The sequence below is a fragment of the Arvicanthis niloticus genome, chromosome 4, assembly GCF_011762505.2.
Source record: "Arvicanthis niloticus isolate mArvNil1 chromosome 4, mArvNil1.pat.X, whole genome shotgun sequence".
Taxonomy (NCBI): Eukaryota; Metazoa; Chordata; class Mammalia; order Rodentia; family Muridae; genus Arvicanthis; species Arvicanthis niloticus.
The window spans coordinates 43,077,201-43,095,366 of record NC_047661.1 but is presented as its reverse complement, the minus strand read 5'-3'; the positions used below and the strand labels follow the sequence as shown (position 1 = coordinate 43,095,366).

At 36.6% G+C, this 18,166-nt stretch overlaps 2 protein-coding genes across 4 annotated transcripts in view; one reads left to right on the top strand and one right to left on the bottom strand.

The window, feature by feature from the left end:
• The window catches only part of Mbnl1 (muscleblind like splicing regulator 1), a 165,136-nt gene extending 151,462 nt beyond the window's left edge, over nucleotides 1-13,674 (bottom strand). Inside the window, exon 1 of one of the 2 annotated variants that reach the window (XM_076932463.1) lies at nucleotides 13,548-13,674. The gene's annotated coding sequence lies outside the window, so the exon portion shown is untranslated. The remainder of the gene's footprint in view (nucleotides 1-13,547) is intronic. The other variant, XM_076932443.1, reaches the window with a different exon arrangement.
• LOC143441996 (uncharacterized) overlaps nucleotides 1-18,166 on the top strand; it is a 119,493-nt gene that overhangs the window by 10,533 nt on the left and 90,794 nt on the right. For both annotated transcript variants that reach the window (XM_076932467.1, XM_076932466.1), the window contains exon 2: nucleotides 15,051-15,181. In XM_076932467.1, the coding sequence (XP_076788582.1) occupies nucleotides 15,051-15,116 (66 nt within the window). In that variant the 3' untranslated portion in view covers nucleotides 15,117-15,181. The remainder of the gene's footprint in view (nucleotides 1-15,050; nucleotides 15,182-18,166) is intronic.

Here is an 18,166-nt window from a genome sequence, read left to right as displayed (position 1 = left end):
AGCATGTTTAAATAAAGGGCACCTTGGGCCTGACATCCTACTCATACATGGATAATAACCTAAAGTACTATGAAACAGAAGCATATATGTACTTGTGACATAACCAGAATTGTCCTCACTGAGAAATAAGCAGCCAAAGACATCATTATGTTTACTGCTAAACAAACTGGTGACTCAAGCAGAAAACTTTTTGTTGGAGCTTGTAGCTACTGGTGTACACATGTTGAATATTGCACCTGAGCCGTTTCCCACTGGTAAGAGTCTTATTGGCTGGGACTTGTTTTTGACTGCCTCCTGTCCTGCTGACTTAGTCTTTGGCTTCCACTGGCAGCAGAACTTAATGATACCCCTCCTCCAACCTGGTGGACCTTGACCTGCCTGTGTATGCAGCAACAATTTTGAAAGAACCAGATGAAGAAAGAGTGGTATATTATTTAAGGAAATACTATTCCTCCGAGGGTATTGGTTCCTGCACAATAAAGAGGCATGGGATTCAAATAATCCCTTCAAACTGTAGTTTCCAGTGAAGGTTATACACCTTCTATTTCATGAAATTATGACCATAAATGACTTTGTGATCAGTTCTTTGGTATATCATGGCTGTTACTTTAAGCAGAAAGTAATTATGAATTAAAAGAATACAGAACATGTTTAAAACACTACCTATTAAGCTTTACATTTGATAGGAATATGAGGACTCAAACTATAAAGTCTAAGAAACATGCAGCTATGGATTATAAGATAGGCCAGTCATTTAAAAAAAGGTTATTTGAGGTCTTTTAAAAGATCAGTAGAATATAACTTTAAAGACACCCCCAAATTTTCTTAAATGAAAGATAACAGAAATACCATTCTTTGATCCTGTCTCACAACACCACTAGTGCTCAGCTCAAACCAGGGTATTGGCCCAAATAGAAAATCATCGCTCCTTATCATCTAATGCACACATTTTAAAAAATTCAACATCTTTACATACTTTACAAGAAAAAAATAGGAGAAAGTAAACCAAATTAACCGAGAACATATACCAATTTTAAGAAGACTGCAATAGACTGTTGCATGGAAACCACTGCCTTTGGGGTCATAAGAGCCTTATCATATGGGCTTGGTTTGTTTATGTATGCTCCAGTAATTTGGTCCAAGATGGAAAATTCAGTCATCTTCTTGTGTCTTTTGAGTAACATGAATCAAGGGGCTGCTATGAACTCTGTGAGTAAAATCATGGTTATATGTAGCTGACAACCTGTTCATGCCAAATGCCTGTGCTACAGGAATGCTAGACTCTGCAGAAAGCCATTACCTATGAAGGATATTCTTTAACATGGTGGGGTTGCTAATGAGGAGGAAGAGCAAAGCAAAACAAGACAGGTGATGAGGCCTCTTGTCTTCCAGGAAGGCCTCCATTGTAGAGACTCCTGGAAGACACTAATCAGCCTGAGCTAACTTGTTAGGCCTCCAGCCATGTGCTCCTCCCACATTCTCTCCCTAGAATCTAGTTCATTTCAACACATGTATACTACTCTTTTTAGTCAACTGATTTATTTTCAAATTGACAAAGTTGTATGCATTTATTACGTACAGCATGATTTCTTGAAATTACACATTGAAGAATTGTAACATCTAGCTTATTAACATATGCTTGGCTTCCCATAGTTAGCATGTATTTGTATGTGACGAGTACATTTAGTTCTCTTAGAAATGAAGTACCACCTCCCTCTGGTTAGAATGGCTATTACCCAAAAAACAAAATGTAGGCATTTTTTTTTTGTTAAGGTTGTAAAGATAAACGAATCCTTTACACTTCTGTTAAGAATGTGAACTGGCATATCTACAAAACTGAAAATGAAAATTATATGTGATCTAGCAACTTCACCGTCTCCTATACATGCAAATAAAACAAATCAGTACTTTGCAGTATTTGCAGCACTGGTAACAATGCTCATTGTTACACAATTAAAATAGTTGTTGTGGAGTCAATCTGAGCGTTTGTCAACAGATACATGAATGAAGAAAGTACATACCACTCTGACTGCAGAAAATCCAATGTTCTCAAACTCTCATGCTCCTGCATTTTTCTGCCCTAGCCAAGAACTAGCCTAAGTATCGGCGTGTTCTCTCATATGCAATGTACACAATTATGAGTTTATTCTCCCATATACATGCACTTGAGATCACATAGCATTTTATATTAAGCAAAAATGTCGTAATATGGTGAATAATCAGAGCCAGAGAGGTATAGTAGGATGAAATGCATTGATCCATTAGCTAGTAAAGCCCTTCATGTCTCTGTAGAATCAGTACAACAAAAGTTTATTCTGTTCTATATTTTAATTTAGTGGGGAGGCAGAAGTGTTTGAAGCTGAGTTTATAATCCTACATTGTGCTTGTCTGTCTGCCTAAACAAAGCAAAGAGTGTGACTCCCTAGTTCAATCATGGTCAATCTTTTAGCATATACGTTTTGTCCAATACTAGCTAGTAAAATTTTATTGCCAGGGTTTAACTTTAAGCCAGGAATATCATATTTCATGTCATTAACTTTTAATGACAAAAGTATGAGAGCAAGATTGTGTGTGTGTGTGCACACGTGCATGCGTGCATGTGTGTGTGTGTGTGTGTGTGTGTGTGTAAGTGTTTCTATGTGTACTTGCTCCTGCAGTATGGATACATGTGTGGATATGTAGACATAGTTTCATGTACATGTCTGTGGAGGCCAAAGATCCACCTCAGAATCCTTTTTCAGGCACCATCCACTTTTTTGTTTTTTTTTACACAGGATCAGTCTACTGCTGACCTGGAATTTGCCAGTAGGCTAGACTGGCTGTCCAGTGAGGCCCCAGCAATCCTCATGTTTCCATCAGTCCAATGCTGGGATTAGAGATATGAGCCACTATACCTGGCTCATGGAGTTCTAGCTCAGATCCAGCTTGCACAGAAAGTACTTTAATCACTAAGGACCTCCCCAACCTGAGCATTCATTTTGTGCTCCCTTGCTAACTGACACTGGGGCTGATAAACCAACTAAAAACATACTTCTCAGTAATACATTCAATAGTTCCTTAGAAGTTCATGTCCTTCAGCCCACGATCCTCAGAAGTTTGGTCCAACTAATGATGACTTAGAGGCAAATATTTAGGTTGTTTATATCTCTTGAGGGTAATTTTAACTATCAGAGGAAATTTATAACCACTACTTATGAAGAAGCGTGCTGGTATTCCTAGTGTTCAACAGCCACTGATGCTTTAGAAGGAACAAATGAGGTCACCTCAAAGAGGTTGTCCCTGGGGGCTGGAAAATAGCCTTTTCTACTTAATTTGCATACAGAAATTAAGGTTCATGATGGCTGTCACTGGATACTGATATACATATGTTCAAATGGCTAGGGCAATACTCAATTATCTGGTAACAATTTCTTCTCAAAAATCTTAATCTAACAAATTTAAATAATTTTTGAACCCTTTACACTTTTTATCAAACTTGACCTATTACAGAAATGAAAGGGCGAAAATGTGTAGTTAACCTCTGAAGGTAAGCCTGTCTTATCTGCAATTCATCTAATATAATAATTTATCTCCAAGGAAACTTCTGACCTGGGTAGTAATTGCCGCTGCCTTTCACACAGCAGTGTTCCCTGCCCTGTGTTAATCAGAGATAATGGATCTCTCTGTGCATTTCTGCCCCCAATTCACACATGTGCATATCATTGCCAATGTTTGCTCACAGTGTACAATGTTGTCTCTTGGCTCCTAATCTATATGACCCAACCATTTCTGAATATCAGTTCAAGATCCTTCTTTCCCATAACACACTGAGACCTAAACCCCATTCTGCTTTCTGATATGTCAAATTCAGTTCAGTCCTGCCCTGGGCCTGGCAATGACCCTTCCTTGGCCTTGTTATTACCTTAAATATCATCCCTTTAAAGAAGCAATCTTGAGAAACCATACAAGAGAAAAGCCCTTGTCCTTTGTCTCCATTATAGCACTCTGCTGAGTGGCCTGGACAATATCATCATCATAAGGACCTTCTGGAAAGGGCTTGACTTACTGTTTTATCCAGTGCTTCTCCTATTTAGACTGTGGGCACCTTGAGGGTGAAAACTTGATCTAAGTTATCACTGCCTCTCTGGCTTTAGAACCATGCACATGGAGACACTTCAAAATGAAAATCCAACCTTCTCACTAGATTTAAAGTCTTCCTATACAGCAGTTAGTGTCACATCCCTCCTCTCCGGGTAGGAATACAGCATGTGAGGATGGCTCCATACGGCTCCGGCTCCATATCAAAGTCGTGGAACTTTGGAGTTGCTTCTCAGTTCTTTGAATTTTCTCTGAAATTTTCTGATCTCATCTTAACTGATCACCTCATCTAGATGCAAACTTTTCTGCTCAAAACAATGCCAGGAATCGTCCTTGTGATTATAATATAATTATATTATTTAGAGTGTCATTCTCCAGAGAGCCTTCAATGTATCATTGCTGCTGTCTGTGCACAGTGCCCACCTATTTCGAGTTTTTCTAAGTCAGAGTTGCACCATCAATGTGAGCATCCTTCTGTGCATCCAAGCCATAAGTTGGCCTGCTTTCCTTATCAAACACTAAGTAGTACTGGTAGTATCGCCAGTTAGTGAAGATCCAGCTTGGAGATCAACACACCAGCATCAAATTTTGTGACTTTACCCACCTATCCTATCTCTAAATTTGTATGTTTTTCTTATGTATGAAAAATGTGAGTAGCTCTGATTTTACAGAATTGTTGAAGCGATTGAGGCACCTGAAAAATGATGGCACAAAAAGTTTTCAGTACTTCATCATCACCATCATCTCATCGGCATACTGGGTCCAGTACCATCAAGAACCAAGGCATGTGTTTATGTCTTTCTATTTTATATTCTGAATACACAAGAAAGTCAGTTTCCCTAGAGTAGTTCTGTAATCACTCTCAAGATCAAAACTAGATCCAAGAAGTATTACAAAACAGCATGCTTAGTCAGGAAAGCGTTCTGACAGAGATAGACATATGGATAGCCATGACCTCTAACTGTCAAAGAAGAAGGTCATATGGATTTCTTGGTGGTAGTGTGGAGGAATGAGTTGAAGACAGTGGGAAAAGCAGCACAAAGTATTACTCTCCCCCTTCCAGGATTCTGAAATGCTAGTGGCAGACACTGTGAACGTGTCTGTTTTTAGCTCAGTGGAAAAAAGCCAGCACAGGATGACAGAGAAAGGGGGGAAGAAGAAAAGAACATCTTGGTCTATTTACTGTCTCCTGGGACCACAGTTTGGTTTCAGTTCCTTTGACTCAACAAGAACAGTTTCTCTGCCTGACAATTGCATGGAGTACAGCCATCACCAAGGCCTCTCTCAGGCAGTCATGAGACCCAGCTTGTTTTATTTTATGTATTTGATTTGTATGTGCAGCTTAGAATTGGTGAAATGTTGGACTTGACCATCATTTACTTGTTGTGCATGAATTATGTGCTATACAATGTACTAAAAACAGGGCACAGCATAAACAACCAAGGAGCTTGCAGTCTGTTAAGAAGCACATACAGGAAACAGCAGAATGTTAAAAATAGATCCAAATCAGCCATGGTGGTCTACTCTTTAATCTCAGTACTCAAGAGGCCGAGGCAGGCGGATCTCTGAATTTGAGCCCAGCCTGGTCTACCTATGGAGTTGCAGTCTGACAGTCTTACACAGTGAGAACTGTCTGAAAAACAAAATCAAAAACACAATTCTTTTAAAAATGTGCTAATAAGAATAGTAAAGAGGAACAAAAAAGGGAGGGGGAGGAAGGAGGAAAAGAGGGAAGGAGAGAGGGAGGAGGAAGGAAGGGATGGAGAAAGGAAGGAAGGCTCCAGTGGCATGCACACACTTCGACTATATTTCCGGCAGCTGGGAGGCTGAGGTAGGAGTAGCATGAGTTGTATGCCAGCCTGAGCGTCATATTCTGACCCAGTCTCAAGGAAACATCAAAAAATGAAAATAAAAAAAATGACAGGGAGCTCCTAGGCAGTCTACTGCAACTAAATATGTAGATGGTAATGATAGGCAATGCCTAGGGGGATGTTTGAGCTGAGCTATGAATAAACTATTGTGTCATTGCGTACGGGAAGAGCATGTTAGAGAAAGAGAAATGAGTGTGAGGGGAAAAGAAAGCAAAAACCTGGGTCAGTCAGGAGCTTGGAACATGGTGTGGTAATAATGAAGAGTGGGGCCAGGAGATATGCAGAGTAAATTTGAGAAAGGACGTGCATGCAGAAATCAAGGCACAGCCATATCTAGGATTTTGGATCTCTTCCTAATTAAAATGGAAAACATTTAGAGAATTTCTGAGGAGAGAATTTGTTTAATTTGTAGATGATCAGGCCATGCTGGCAGGCACACAAGAGTGAAAAGAGTTTATCAGAACAAACACCACAGTGTGCTCTAGTGTCCACAGGGTGTGGAAGGAAAACCCTTCCAGACTTGCTTTGGACCTAGTTCACAATCTTGCTGATAGTTGGAAAACAGCTGAGGGTAACTGGATAACTGGGATAAGGGTGCTGATTCGTGTTCATTCTAGTGGGTGAGGCAGAGAAAGGTGTGGGAGGGGAAAGGTTCCATCCAAGACGATGTTGGAATTTTGACTTCTGTTAATATCAGACTGTGCTGATTGATGGTCATTCTGACACATGAGCCTAGACATTGGCAGACAGTTCAGGAAGTGTAGTTTTTCTATTATTTCAAATCAGTAGAAAGTTAAAGAGAAATGAACATGCGCAAAAGACCCTGGGTGAATAAGCTTGGGAGGATTGAGGCTAGATATTTGAAGAGAAGAAGCAAGTCACTTACTTAAGACTGCAGTCACTCAGTTAATGGACAGAAATTCAAATTGCATTTTGTCTACCTAACACAAACATTAGGGTATGTTTGCAGTTGCAAATTCATGAGTAGATTATAGGAAGACTTAGTAAAGGGATGTTAGTATTACATGTAAGATGACAGATTTTTCACTGTGTATAAGATGTACAGATTTATGGTTTCTACTTTTCTTTTGTACATAATGATTTTTTCTGGAAATGTGATTCCATGTGCACATTAAACATAAAAAAATCTGGAGAATGATAAATCTGTAAAGAACAGCTATAAATATCCAGTTTACATCCCAGAGTTTTCATTCTTGTAATATCAAAATAATCTTAGCTAAGATAAAATATAGATGTATTTAACTTGAAATGAAATATAAAGTCCAACATATAACTCAAGCAGGTGTTTCTGAATTATATCAACAACATTTAAGTCAAGATGTATTGAGTTATTAGTAGAACTGGCTGTGGCAAGTTTTTCTGTACAGTTTGAAAACAAAGAAAACATTTAAAACAAATTAATGAAGCCAAAAATAAAATTAGATCAAGAAGAATATAATTATTAAAAATTCTAAACCTAGAACTGGACTGAAGCAAACTTAATTAATAGTATAGTCACACTGCTTGGGAAGGAAACAGAAGGTAGGAAGGAAACAATGAGCCAAGTAATTGGTAAACGATTGTTTGATGATATTTGGGAGGATGACAGACAAATGCACAGAATCCCTGGGCTCTCTTCTCAATAGAAATCCTGTTGTTATTTTAGCTGTAGTGTATGCAACTGAGTAAGTGTATGAACATGTCAAAGTTGTCAAGCTACAGGGATCTCATCATGGGAGAAGAAGCAAATCTGAAAAGGGCAGAGTAAGAAAAAAAATGCCAATGAAGATGGTTTTACCTAAAGATAATCAGAATGAATCCAGAATACCCAGGAAGTATAGAAATACATGCATGGATATAAATGTTTTCACATATGTATGTTGATATAAGCATATATACGTACAGGTTTGTGTACATATCTTCTGGGGAAAGGGTCATGAAGCAAAATATATGAGTGGCAGGGACCATAGTTTTAGCTTTGCCAACCAAAGACATGGCAAAATATTTTTGAGATAAAACTAAATGGATGTTGTGACAGCTTAGTATATCTTTTCATGCAAAATATAAGATAAAGATCACTAATATGGTTGGTGAATACCATAGGACATAAAAAAACAGAATAAGCAAGACCTTAATGGTCAAATGTGTACAATTTGACAGCAAATAATCAAGGCAACAAACAATTACAAGTCACAGAAAAAGCTGCAAGTTCACTGAGCCCAGCAACATAGATAGTGACATAAACCAGTGTGGAAGAAAAGATTCTTAGGCCTGTAATAGCTTGGAAACAACATGTGAGCACGAAGGAAGTATCACAGTTGAAAGATGGTGTTTTTGCAAGATAAGCACTTGTTAAACTTCACAATAAAGATTACATTAGACAAGAATGTCACTATTATGTCCAAGACAAATTTTTTGTTGGGAAGTTGTCATTATATAATGGGAAATTGCAGGCAACAACTCAAAAAGGCAATAAAACTGACATTGTTGGTGCAAGACAGGTGAGTGTAAGAACTTTTCCACATAGTAGCATGGGAGGGAAGCAAGAGCTCTGTGAGACTGCTGCAGAAAATGTATGACCACGCCAAACAGGAGGCGAGCCAAAAAAAATGTGTGACTACCCCAAACAGGAGGCAAGCCAAAAAGTGTCTGACCACCCCAAAGGAGGCAAGCAAAAAACAAACCAGAACAGAATAAAACAAACAAAGAAAAAAAAAAAACCCGAAAAACAAAGAACAAAAACCGTCAAAGGCCAAACAGAAACATGCTTGCAAGATTAAGCATGCTATGGGTAACAGTTATGTTCCTTTTTTTTTTTTTTAAAGCTATCATAAGAGATACTTTCCCCATAAGAAAATAATAAATATTTGAAATATATATGTTTACCCTGATTTGAAAATTATACAATTTATTCATGTGCCAACACACTACATGCAAGTTACATCAGTTAACTATATATTTAGGTTTTATAAAAAATTTAAAAGGTGAAGACCATATGCTTTAAATCCTTTAGTTTTACCAGAGATAATGGCATGAAAATATTCCAAACTAAAGAGAGTGAGAAGGTAAAGTACTCAGTACGGTGACTGTCAATTGCAATGTGTAGTATCTGTGAAAACTGCCAAGAAAATAGGTCTCGAGTGTTTTAACAGTAAAATACAATAAATATGTGGAGAAATACATATGCTAATTATCTGGAATTGCCCATTACAAGTATACACACGATTAAAAACAATATGTTGTGCACAATAAATATATGTGATTTTATTTGCCAATTAAAAATAAAAAGAGATGTATCCACTAAATGTGATTATCAACTCTAGACTGAATTGGTTACTGGAGGGATAACATTATAAAGGACATTATTAAACAACAAAACTGAAATAAGGAAAGAGATTCCATAAAAATGGACTGTCAGTAAAGACTTATGAAGTCAGTCATTGTTAATGTATCTGCTAGTGTAGTTACGACTGTACATGGAGGGAAAGAGCCTTGTGATCAAAAAGTCAGAACAAATGAATGACTACAGAGAGAAAAATGGGGGACTGACTATGAAACAGAGTAAAATACAGATACATTTTAAAGTATTTCATGACACTTTGAGGCTTAAAATTATTTTTATTTTATTTTATCATTTTTCAAGGAAAGGTCTCCCTTTGTATCCAAATATGGCCCTGAACTCATGACATAGCATAGCCAGCCTCAAAACAAAACAAAACAAAAAACATAACAAAATCATAGTAATTCTCTTGCTTGGGCCTCCTTCATTCTGGGATTACAAGTATGAATCACTCTACTCAAATTATAACTTTGAAAATTAGTAAAAGTTGCGGGTGTGTATTTAAACAAGATAAATTTTCTTTACTTGGCAGCATTCTCACAGAGAGTGCTCTGTTGCTTTCTTCATTCAGATCTTTCTGCCATGAAAGGAAAAGATGAAGAACTTGCTTAAAATTATTTTCTTGTGTAAAGGCAAATTGAATGAATGAGGTGTACTGATGAAGTTTTATACCATTTATTTGGAATCAGAACAAGCTGCAGTGGTGTTTTCGTAGACTACATGGCCCGACTTGTTTCTAGGGGGGAAAATATTTGAGGATGTGATAGCAACAGAATAAAGCACAAGGGAAGGTTCCCAGTGAAAAATAAGTGAAAAGTAAACGAAAAGTCAGCGAGGGAGGAAACTCATTCCAGCCCAGGTACCCACACCAACAGACCTCCGACAACCACCAACCTCATTTTCACCTGCTTTTTCCAATTCTGACATAAATATTCAACTATAATGCCATTTCCCATTACGTGTGGATTTAAAAATAAAAAGCATTTTTTGCAATAATATTAAAAGTAAAAATATATAAAATAAAAAAGTAAAACCATTTTCAGTTCATGTTTACAATGATGGAAAGAAAACTGAAAGGAATACGGACAGCATCGAATTTAAGGACCAAGGTTTAGTGCATACAAAATATTAAATACAAACAAACAAACACAACAATAATAATAAATAGAAACTAAACAGCAGCAATGTCAGGCTGGTGAAGGAAATGTAACAGTCATTCCCAAAAGAAAATTTACATTTTAAAGATGTGAAAGCCAGGAAATAATACTTTTATCTATTTCCTTACAGCTCAGATATATAATTGAAAGTGTAGGTCATTAACAATGGAAAGATAGATACATTCAGCAACAGAATAGGCTTGCTTATATCTTTATTTTTACACAAATAATTTCATAAATTGATTTGCAATTCTTTCTTTGCATATACTTGTATTCTACATTTATGTACATATAATTATTTTCTCATTTGTTCAGGAATATATATATATATATATATATATATATATATAATTTAAATATGCTACATTTGGCACTTTTAAGTTACACTGATAAAACTTGAGAATATTCAAGGTATAGGACACACATTTGGTTTTGAAAAGCTAGAAGATCCAACTATTCTAAAGGCAGAAGATTTTAAAATTCCAATAATTTCATTTCTTTTAGTTTGTATACATTTCATATTCTACCCAGACAACTAAATTTCTTTTTCTTGAACGTGGGGTAATGGCTGAATTAAGGAAAAACAAAATAAGAAAAAAGAAAAGAAATTAATTAGAAGAAAGGAAGAAATAAAGAAAGAGAAAGAAAGCAAGAAAGGAAGGAAGGAAGGAAAGAACAAAAGACAGCATTTGGAAATTACTCATTTATACACACACATGTGTTTTACTTTTATAGTTGAATATATATATATATATATATATATATATATATATATATATAATTAGTATTAGTGTTTGCAAGTAAACTCTTTTTTTAAAGTGCACTTGGCTACCAGTTAGGCTGGGATAGCACTCATGACAAGCAGGTCACTCTCTTTCATAGTAGACCATTTGGGGATGGCCAGGGTATGAGACAGACACCTACTTGCTCTGAACTTAATCAGTATCTGCAGGCTTCCATCCTCTCACATATCCTTGATACATCTCCCAAGTGTTTTTAACAACTAGGACTTGTTAAGATTTGGTATAAAGCAGATATGCAGTTTCAACAATCATCCTTACAATTGTGTCACAGAAATATATTCCCATAAAACATGGATACATGTATGTATCAAGATTTAAAATTTGTTTCCCAGAAATATATAACTTACAATATTCTTTCTAACTCCACCTCAAACATTTTTGATTCATATGCACTTTCTAAGTGCTCTGCTTAAATGAGTTTCTGAAGGAAGTAACACAACACTAATATTGAGCAAATGTTCCTTGAACATTCACATGTCTCCTGGAAGCAACCAATCAAGCACTCATATTTCCTGTCCATAAATAGATTGTTTTCAAAGAAGAAATTCTAAACTTATTTTCCACAATCTAGAAGCAGGCTGCTAAATCAGACATAATAATTCACATCAATAACAAATCTGCCCTGCCAAGAAGACAGCATGTTCTCTATGGCCTCGGCCTTCTTTTACTGCCCTGAGTTACAGAGGTGATCAACTTACTCTATAATTTTCTTGTGGTTCTTATCCCATATGAATTGTGATGTCGCATAATTCATAGCACACTCACAATAACCAGTAGTTAATGATACCAAAATGTTTCATTATGCAAAGTATAGATATTTGAAAATATGGATATTGATAGGCTTTGAAATATAGTTGTTGAATTAACATAATCAAGTTCAGATAGAAGTATTGTTAGTATGCAATACTTAAAGTTGAAGAGACACCATGTTATCATTAAGCTACCAACTTACTCTACATTCTAGTTAGAAGGTCCAACTCGCATTATCAACTACTTTCCTCAATTTATAATACTAAATATTTTCTTTTCTGAACCACAATGAGAAGACAATGATTCTGGTCAGGGCCCAGTGTGTGGTACTGGTTTTAAACAGTAAATAGGTACCAGGAACAGCAGCGGCACTAGCAAGGCTTCAGTGCTTAGTAGCACTGTGAAAACAAGATCAGCAAGAAAGGAGATATTGTTGATTCCCTTTACTGGAGGCCATGACTGTCTCTTTTAAAAGTAAAATTAAATGTGCTCTCAGATATATGAGTCTGGATGTTTCCTTTTAGCAAATCTCCAACAGTAAATGTGTGATGTGTGTCATTTTCCTAAGTTGTTTAAGTATAGTAAATTTTACTAGCAAACTTTGCAAACCCCACATGTGTAACTGAACAGTGCTCTTGAGTACCTTTGTTCTTTCTCAAATTCTGTTTGTTAACTTCAGTGTGGTGTAATAATTTTAGAAAACTTAAACAAAAGCCTGCTACAAGAAAGACTGTTAAGTTTCTATATTTGAATACACAGTTAAAGATAGTTAAGGTGGACAAGCAGCTTCTCAGATTTGCACAAATCAGAAGACAGTGTTTTTTAGGACTTAGGCCATTTTAGAATTCAACTCATGAAACCAAAGTGGTTTGATTCATAATTACTAGTATAAGTTATCTTCATTTTCTTTTTTACTCTATCAAGTTTTATAAATGCAAACTCCCCTATTAGGGAAGTTAGATTTTCTTATTTAGATTTTAAGATCATGCATTTGATTTACATTTTAAATCATTTTTTTAAATTATAGTACCATAACTTAATGAAAAGAAACAATATTCCCAAATGCTAGATGTTAAATAACATCATTTTATGGTGTGTAAAATAATATAGAATTTATGAAAGAAAAATGTTCGATAAATAAAGCATAAAAAGAATAATAGAGCCATAAGAGGATTTATTAATGTCAGAAATCAACTGGGTGGAGGAAAAAATAAACATTCAAATTTATTAATAATACAAACAGTTGTGCAAAAGTTAGCTGTGTGAAGGGTTACCTACAAAAAAGGAAGACAGTACTTCGTTTTGCAGCTATAATAACTTTCAGACCAAAAAATACTTAATTTTTTGCAACTTATCAAAATCTTAAATGTGAAGTTAAAGCTTGGCAAATTGGTTAAACTTTTGTCATTTAAAAAATTTTACTATTTATATGAGAGGCTTACACAAGCTAGTTTGTAATCTGGCCAGCATCCTCGTCATTGTATTATTAGCATAGAAATAGGAAAATAAATAGTAAACTGAAAAGTTACAAAAGGCATGTTGTTCTTACCTCTGGGCCCCGTTTACAGCTGCCTGTCGATCTGCTCCATTGCTGGTGAGCGACCAGCACCTCAGACAGTTCTGTTTCCTGCTAGACTCTTTCAAGTGGCAAAGACATGGGGGTTTTGCTCTGCAAAAGGATAGTGCATGAAAAGAGGAAGTTGCAGCATACCAGTCGTTATGCTTTATAAATCCTACCAAAAAAAGACAAATGATTCACAAGGCCCTCATAAACATGGAGACTAAGCTATAATATGTGCATCTCCTCATATACAGTTAATTCATACACATGTTTACTGACATTGGAGAAGACCAGTTATTGACGTGTAAACTCCGTCAAGCAGCACTCACTTGTGTAAGGAAATAGTTCCTTGTGCCTAAATGATACTTAGAGAAAAAAAAAACAGAACTGGAAAAAATTTCTGTTGTATGTGGGAGAGATGGTAGAACTGGCACTTGGGACATAAAGTTGCTTTTATAAATTAATTAAAGTTATTGGAGTATGACTTAGGTATGCATCAGGCTACTAGAGAACGGAGAGGAGGAAGGAGAGAACGAGTGCTTAACAGACTAGCATGTTTTCTCAGAATTGGGGTAGTGGTTCTTTACCTGTAAGTCTTTTAAACTTCCTTTCTCATGGCAGTGGTCTGTTACATGTAGATAAAGCACTACAAAAGTGAAACTGTTACTTATCCACCATCTCTCACAACTTCAGCCACAAGAGTGAAAAACAGGCCGAGGTCCTGTATTGCTAAACATGTAGATGGTTAATTTTCTTACCAGTTAAAAGAGTAAATGGAACTATCTAAAGAAAGATGGCTGAAAAAAAACATGTTTACAAATATTATGCAGAGCTAATGAAAGCAAAAGCTATAGACATCGTCAAAGAAAAGTCCCTCTATGCAGATAGTCATGCATATTTCATATATACATACATAGATGTATATTTCTCTCAGGTTCAGTCTGACAGATAATGAAAGCCAATGGGTAGCCAACTGGTGGCACTTCCTCCCACCTTCACTTGCTTATTGGGGAAGAGAGGGGGTGGATTGCAAGAATAACACAAAAATTATGCAAGGCTTCATACACTGCGAGAACCACTTTCTGGACTTTAGAAACCATCATCCTGAGGGTATAACACTAAGTTTTCTTTATTGTTTTTAAATATCTAAATATGATTTCCTTTCTTTCTAGATTATAGTTGCATCATTTCCTTCTGTTTGCTCCCTCTAAACCCTCCCATCCCCTTTCCTTGTTCTTTATCAAGTTTATGCCCTCTCTTTGCATTAATTGTTATATGCACATATATGTATTTAACATATATCTATAAATATTTAAGTATTAGCTGCATAGCATCCCTTGTATGTTTTCAGGGCTGACCATTTGATATTTGATAAATTCTTGCATTCTTTCCTGGGGAGGGCGACTTCTCTAGCTGTCAAGCTACCTTGTTGACTGGAGTTCTTTTTGTATGATCACAATGGCTAAATCTACACTATACCTCTGTACCCAGGGCTCAGAAATCACTGCAGAAGAGAGACAGAAAGATTGTAAACCAGAAGATCAGGGAGTTGGCTGAGATGGTGTCTCCTGGGAATGTCAGAAGCTACAGCCATGAAGTCTGACCAACATGACTGCCCAAGCGTGAGTAGAACAAAGACAATACTAAATATGCTAACATGGAGGGGGAAAGCCACAGAGGCCTTAATTCTGCACCCTAAGCTTCGTATTTAACGGTGTAGTCAAAAGACAGATGCATTGGTGAATAATTAAAATGGAAATATCTGGCATTTTATGTACACATACATTTAATGTGAATTGGCAAGAAGTAAAATAACTAAAACAAACTATGACAGTTTCCTGTCATGAAATATCACACAAAGAAAACAAAACAACAACAAAAAATACAAACAGCACTAACCTAAGTGTCATCACATAGTATTTGACTTGAATTCATTTGTGACATACAGACAGAATACAGTACCTGGAGGAAATGCCACTGCTAGGATTTGTTGTTAGTTAGGTGGTTTTTTTATTATTATTTTTACCATGATTTTGTGAGCACAACACCAGAATCATACGGCCCTGAAGGCTGAGTCTTACCTCCTCAACACCTGTGGATATAGTAGTGTCCCCTCATCTGTGGTCTCTCTGAGATTTCAGTTACAAGTGTCTAACCACAATTCAAAGACATTATGTGGAAAGCTATGGAAATTGCATTGTGATGGATTGAATAGGTTTGGCCCCATGGACTCATGTGTTTGAATGCTTGGCCATAGGAAATGGCACGATGAAGACATGTGGCCTAGTTGAAATAAGTGTGTCCTTGCTAGAGGAATATGTCACTGTGGGGGGTGGGTCTCCTATGCTCAAGCTACACTCAGTGTGGCACACAGTCCCCTTCTGTTGCCTGTGGATCAAGATATAAAACTCTCAGCTCCTTCTCCAACACTATGTCTACCTGCATGCCGTCACGCTTCCCACCATGACAATAATGGACTGTAAACTTCTGAATTGTAAGCCAGTCCCAACTAAATGTTTTCCTTTATAAGAGTTGCAATGGTCATAATGTCTCTTTACAGCAATAAAACCCTAACTAAAACATATATATATAATTTTAAATTGCTAGAATTCTGTACATGATAAAATACCATGCCAGACTCCATCTATGTGCTTACTGGACCCACATTGTGGACACTACCTACCCACACTTAGTTATTATTCATTTGGTTTCTTGGTTCCCCATCACACTGTCTTAGAACCTGTACTCAAGTAACCCTATTTTACTTGATAATGCCCCCAACATTCTAGAATAGTGATGCTCTACCCACACTGATGTGCCAAAGAGAAGCCATGAAGGACTCCTTCAAAAGGAAAGGTGAACATTCTTGGTAATTCAAGAAGAAAATAGATCTCATGGTGATATAGTTAATGTTCATGGTAAGGATACAGAAAATATTGGTGTAGGTAGGGTTTGGTGCCAGGTGCTCTCATGCTTCTACTATAGGAAATCTTGAAATATTTCCACTTAGATATTGGACGGACCACAGCAATCATGTACCTTTCCTGTCAACAGTACTGTGTCGCCTCTGTCTAGAACTTGAGTATGTATACTTCCGTGATAAGTACTTGTTTTGGTGACTATGCTTGAGGTTTTACCAGCTTCCCAACTTTTACTCTGGCTAACTAATCCAACCTATTGCTCTCTTTTTCTTCCTCTGAAATTTTTGAGATAATTACCAACACTGTTTCCTCATGTCTGTCTTCTGTGTTTGTATAAAATGTAACATAGATTTCGCAATTTTTGCATATTTTGTGTACATGTTGAAGCCATCAAGTACATCCACATTTTTGGAACTGTTAGCTATTAGCCTTTGGAACTTTCTCATCTATGGATACTGAATGACAGCCTGCCATCACTCCCTCCCCATGCTCCCTAGCAACCACCATTCTATTTCCAGGACTTGACTATTCTAGGTACCATACATAAATGGACTCGCATAGCCTTTGCTCTCCTGTGTCTGGTTTATTTCATTTAGGATCATAAGTGCCTAGTCTCTGTCCAAGTTACCTTCCTTTCTCAAGGTTAGCCAGAGTTTTGCTGTGTATGTATGCCACATTTTGTTCATCCATCAGGGGACAGTTGTGTTGTTTCTTCCCTTGGGCTGTAATGGAGGATGCTGACCTAGACATTGTTGTGCAAGTATCTGGTTGAGTCTCTGCTTCCTGTTCTTTTGACTACACACACACTATAGGATATAAATTTGTGTGTGTGTTTGAAGGAAGTGGAACATTATTAAGTTTATTCATGTCATACTGTCCTTCTGCATTTGAATTCTTGCTTCCTCTTATTCTCCAAGTCTCCTTGCTAGTCAGGAAGTGAGCTCTGTCACCAAACTCCGAATACATTAAAGGCCTCTCTTGCCATCATTTTTCAGCACATGCCCTCTACTGACCACTTCCTTTCCCTGGAAATTGAGACTCCATTCTGGGCTTCCTCCTTACCTTCTCTGGACGAGGCAGGTACATCAACTTCTCTGATTTTCTCATAGGTGCATCTAGCTGTGTAGACATTAGATGCTGCTCGTTGTCATAATTTAGTCTGACAGATTGTCTCATCACACTGTATTTTCAACATGCTTCTACTTGAAGTTTCCATGAGCAAATAAATTCTTAATCTTTAATTTGTTTAATTCTTAAACAAATTTTTAATCTTTACCATCAAAAATGCATGTTTTCCTGAAGAAGTTTTGATGTTACAAAATCCTAGTTGTTTCCTGTAATATGTAATATGTTTTCCCTGTAATATGGAAGAAAATAAAATCAAAGATCAGCTTCTACTCTTCATTAAGTATGACAAGTCCACCATTATTTCTGTGTCATTTCATTATCTGTAAGGGAGTCCTTAAATGTTCACCTAAAAATATTATTGAAAGGTTACAAAACAAAAAGTACTTTCTTAAGGATTATAGTATAACATAAAGACAAAAAGTCTACTCAAATTCTCTGCAACATTCTTTTGCCATCCATGATATAATTGTAATCAATTGGATATGCATATCTTGTTTTTAGCCATACCACTCAGAACATACCCTATGTCATCTTAAGTGTATATTTGATCCTTGCTGC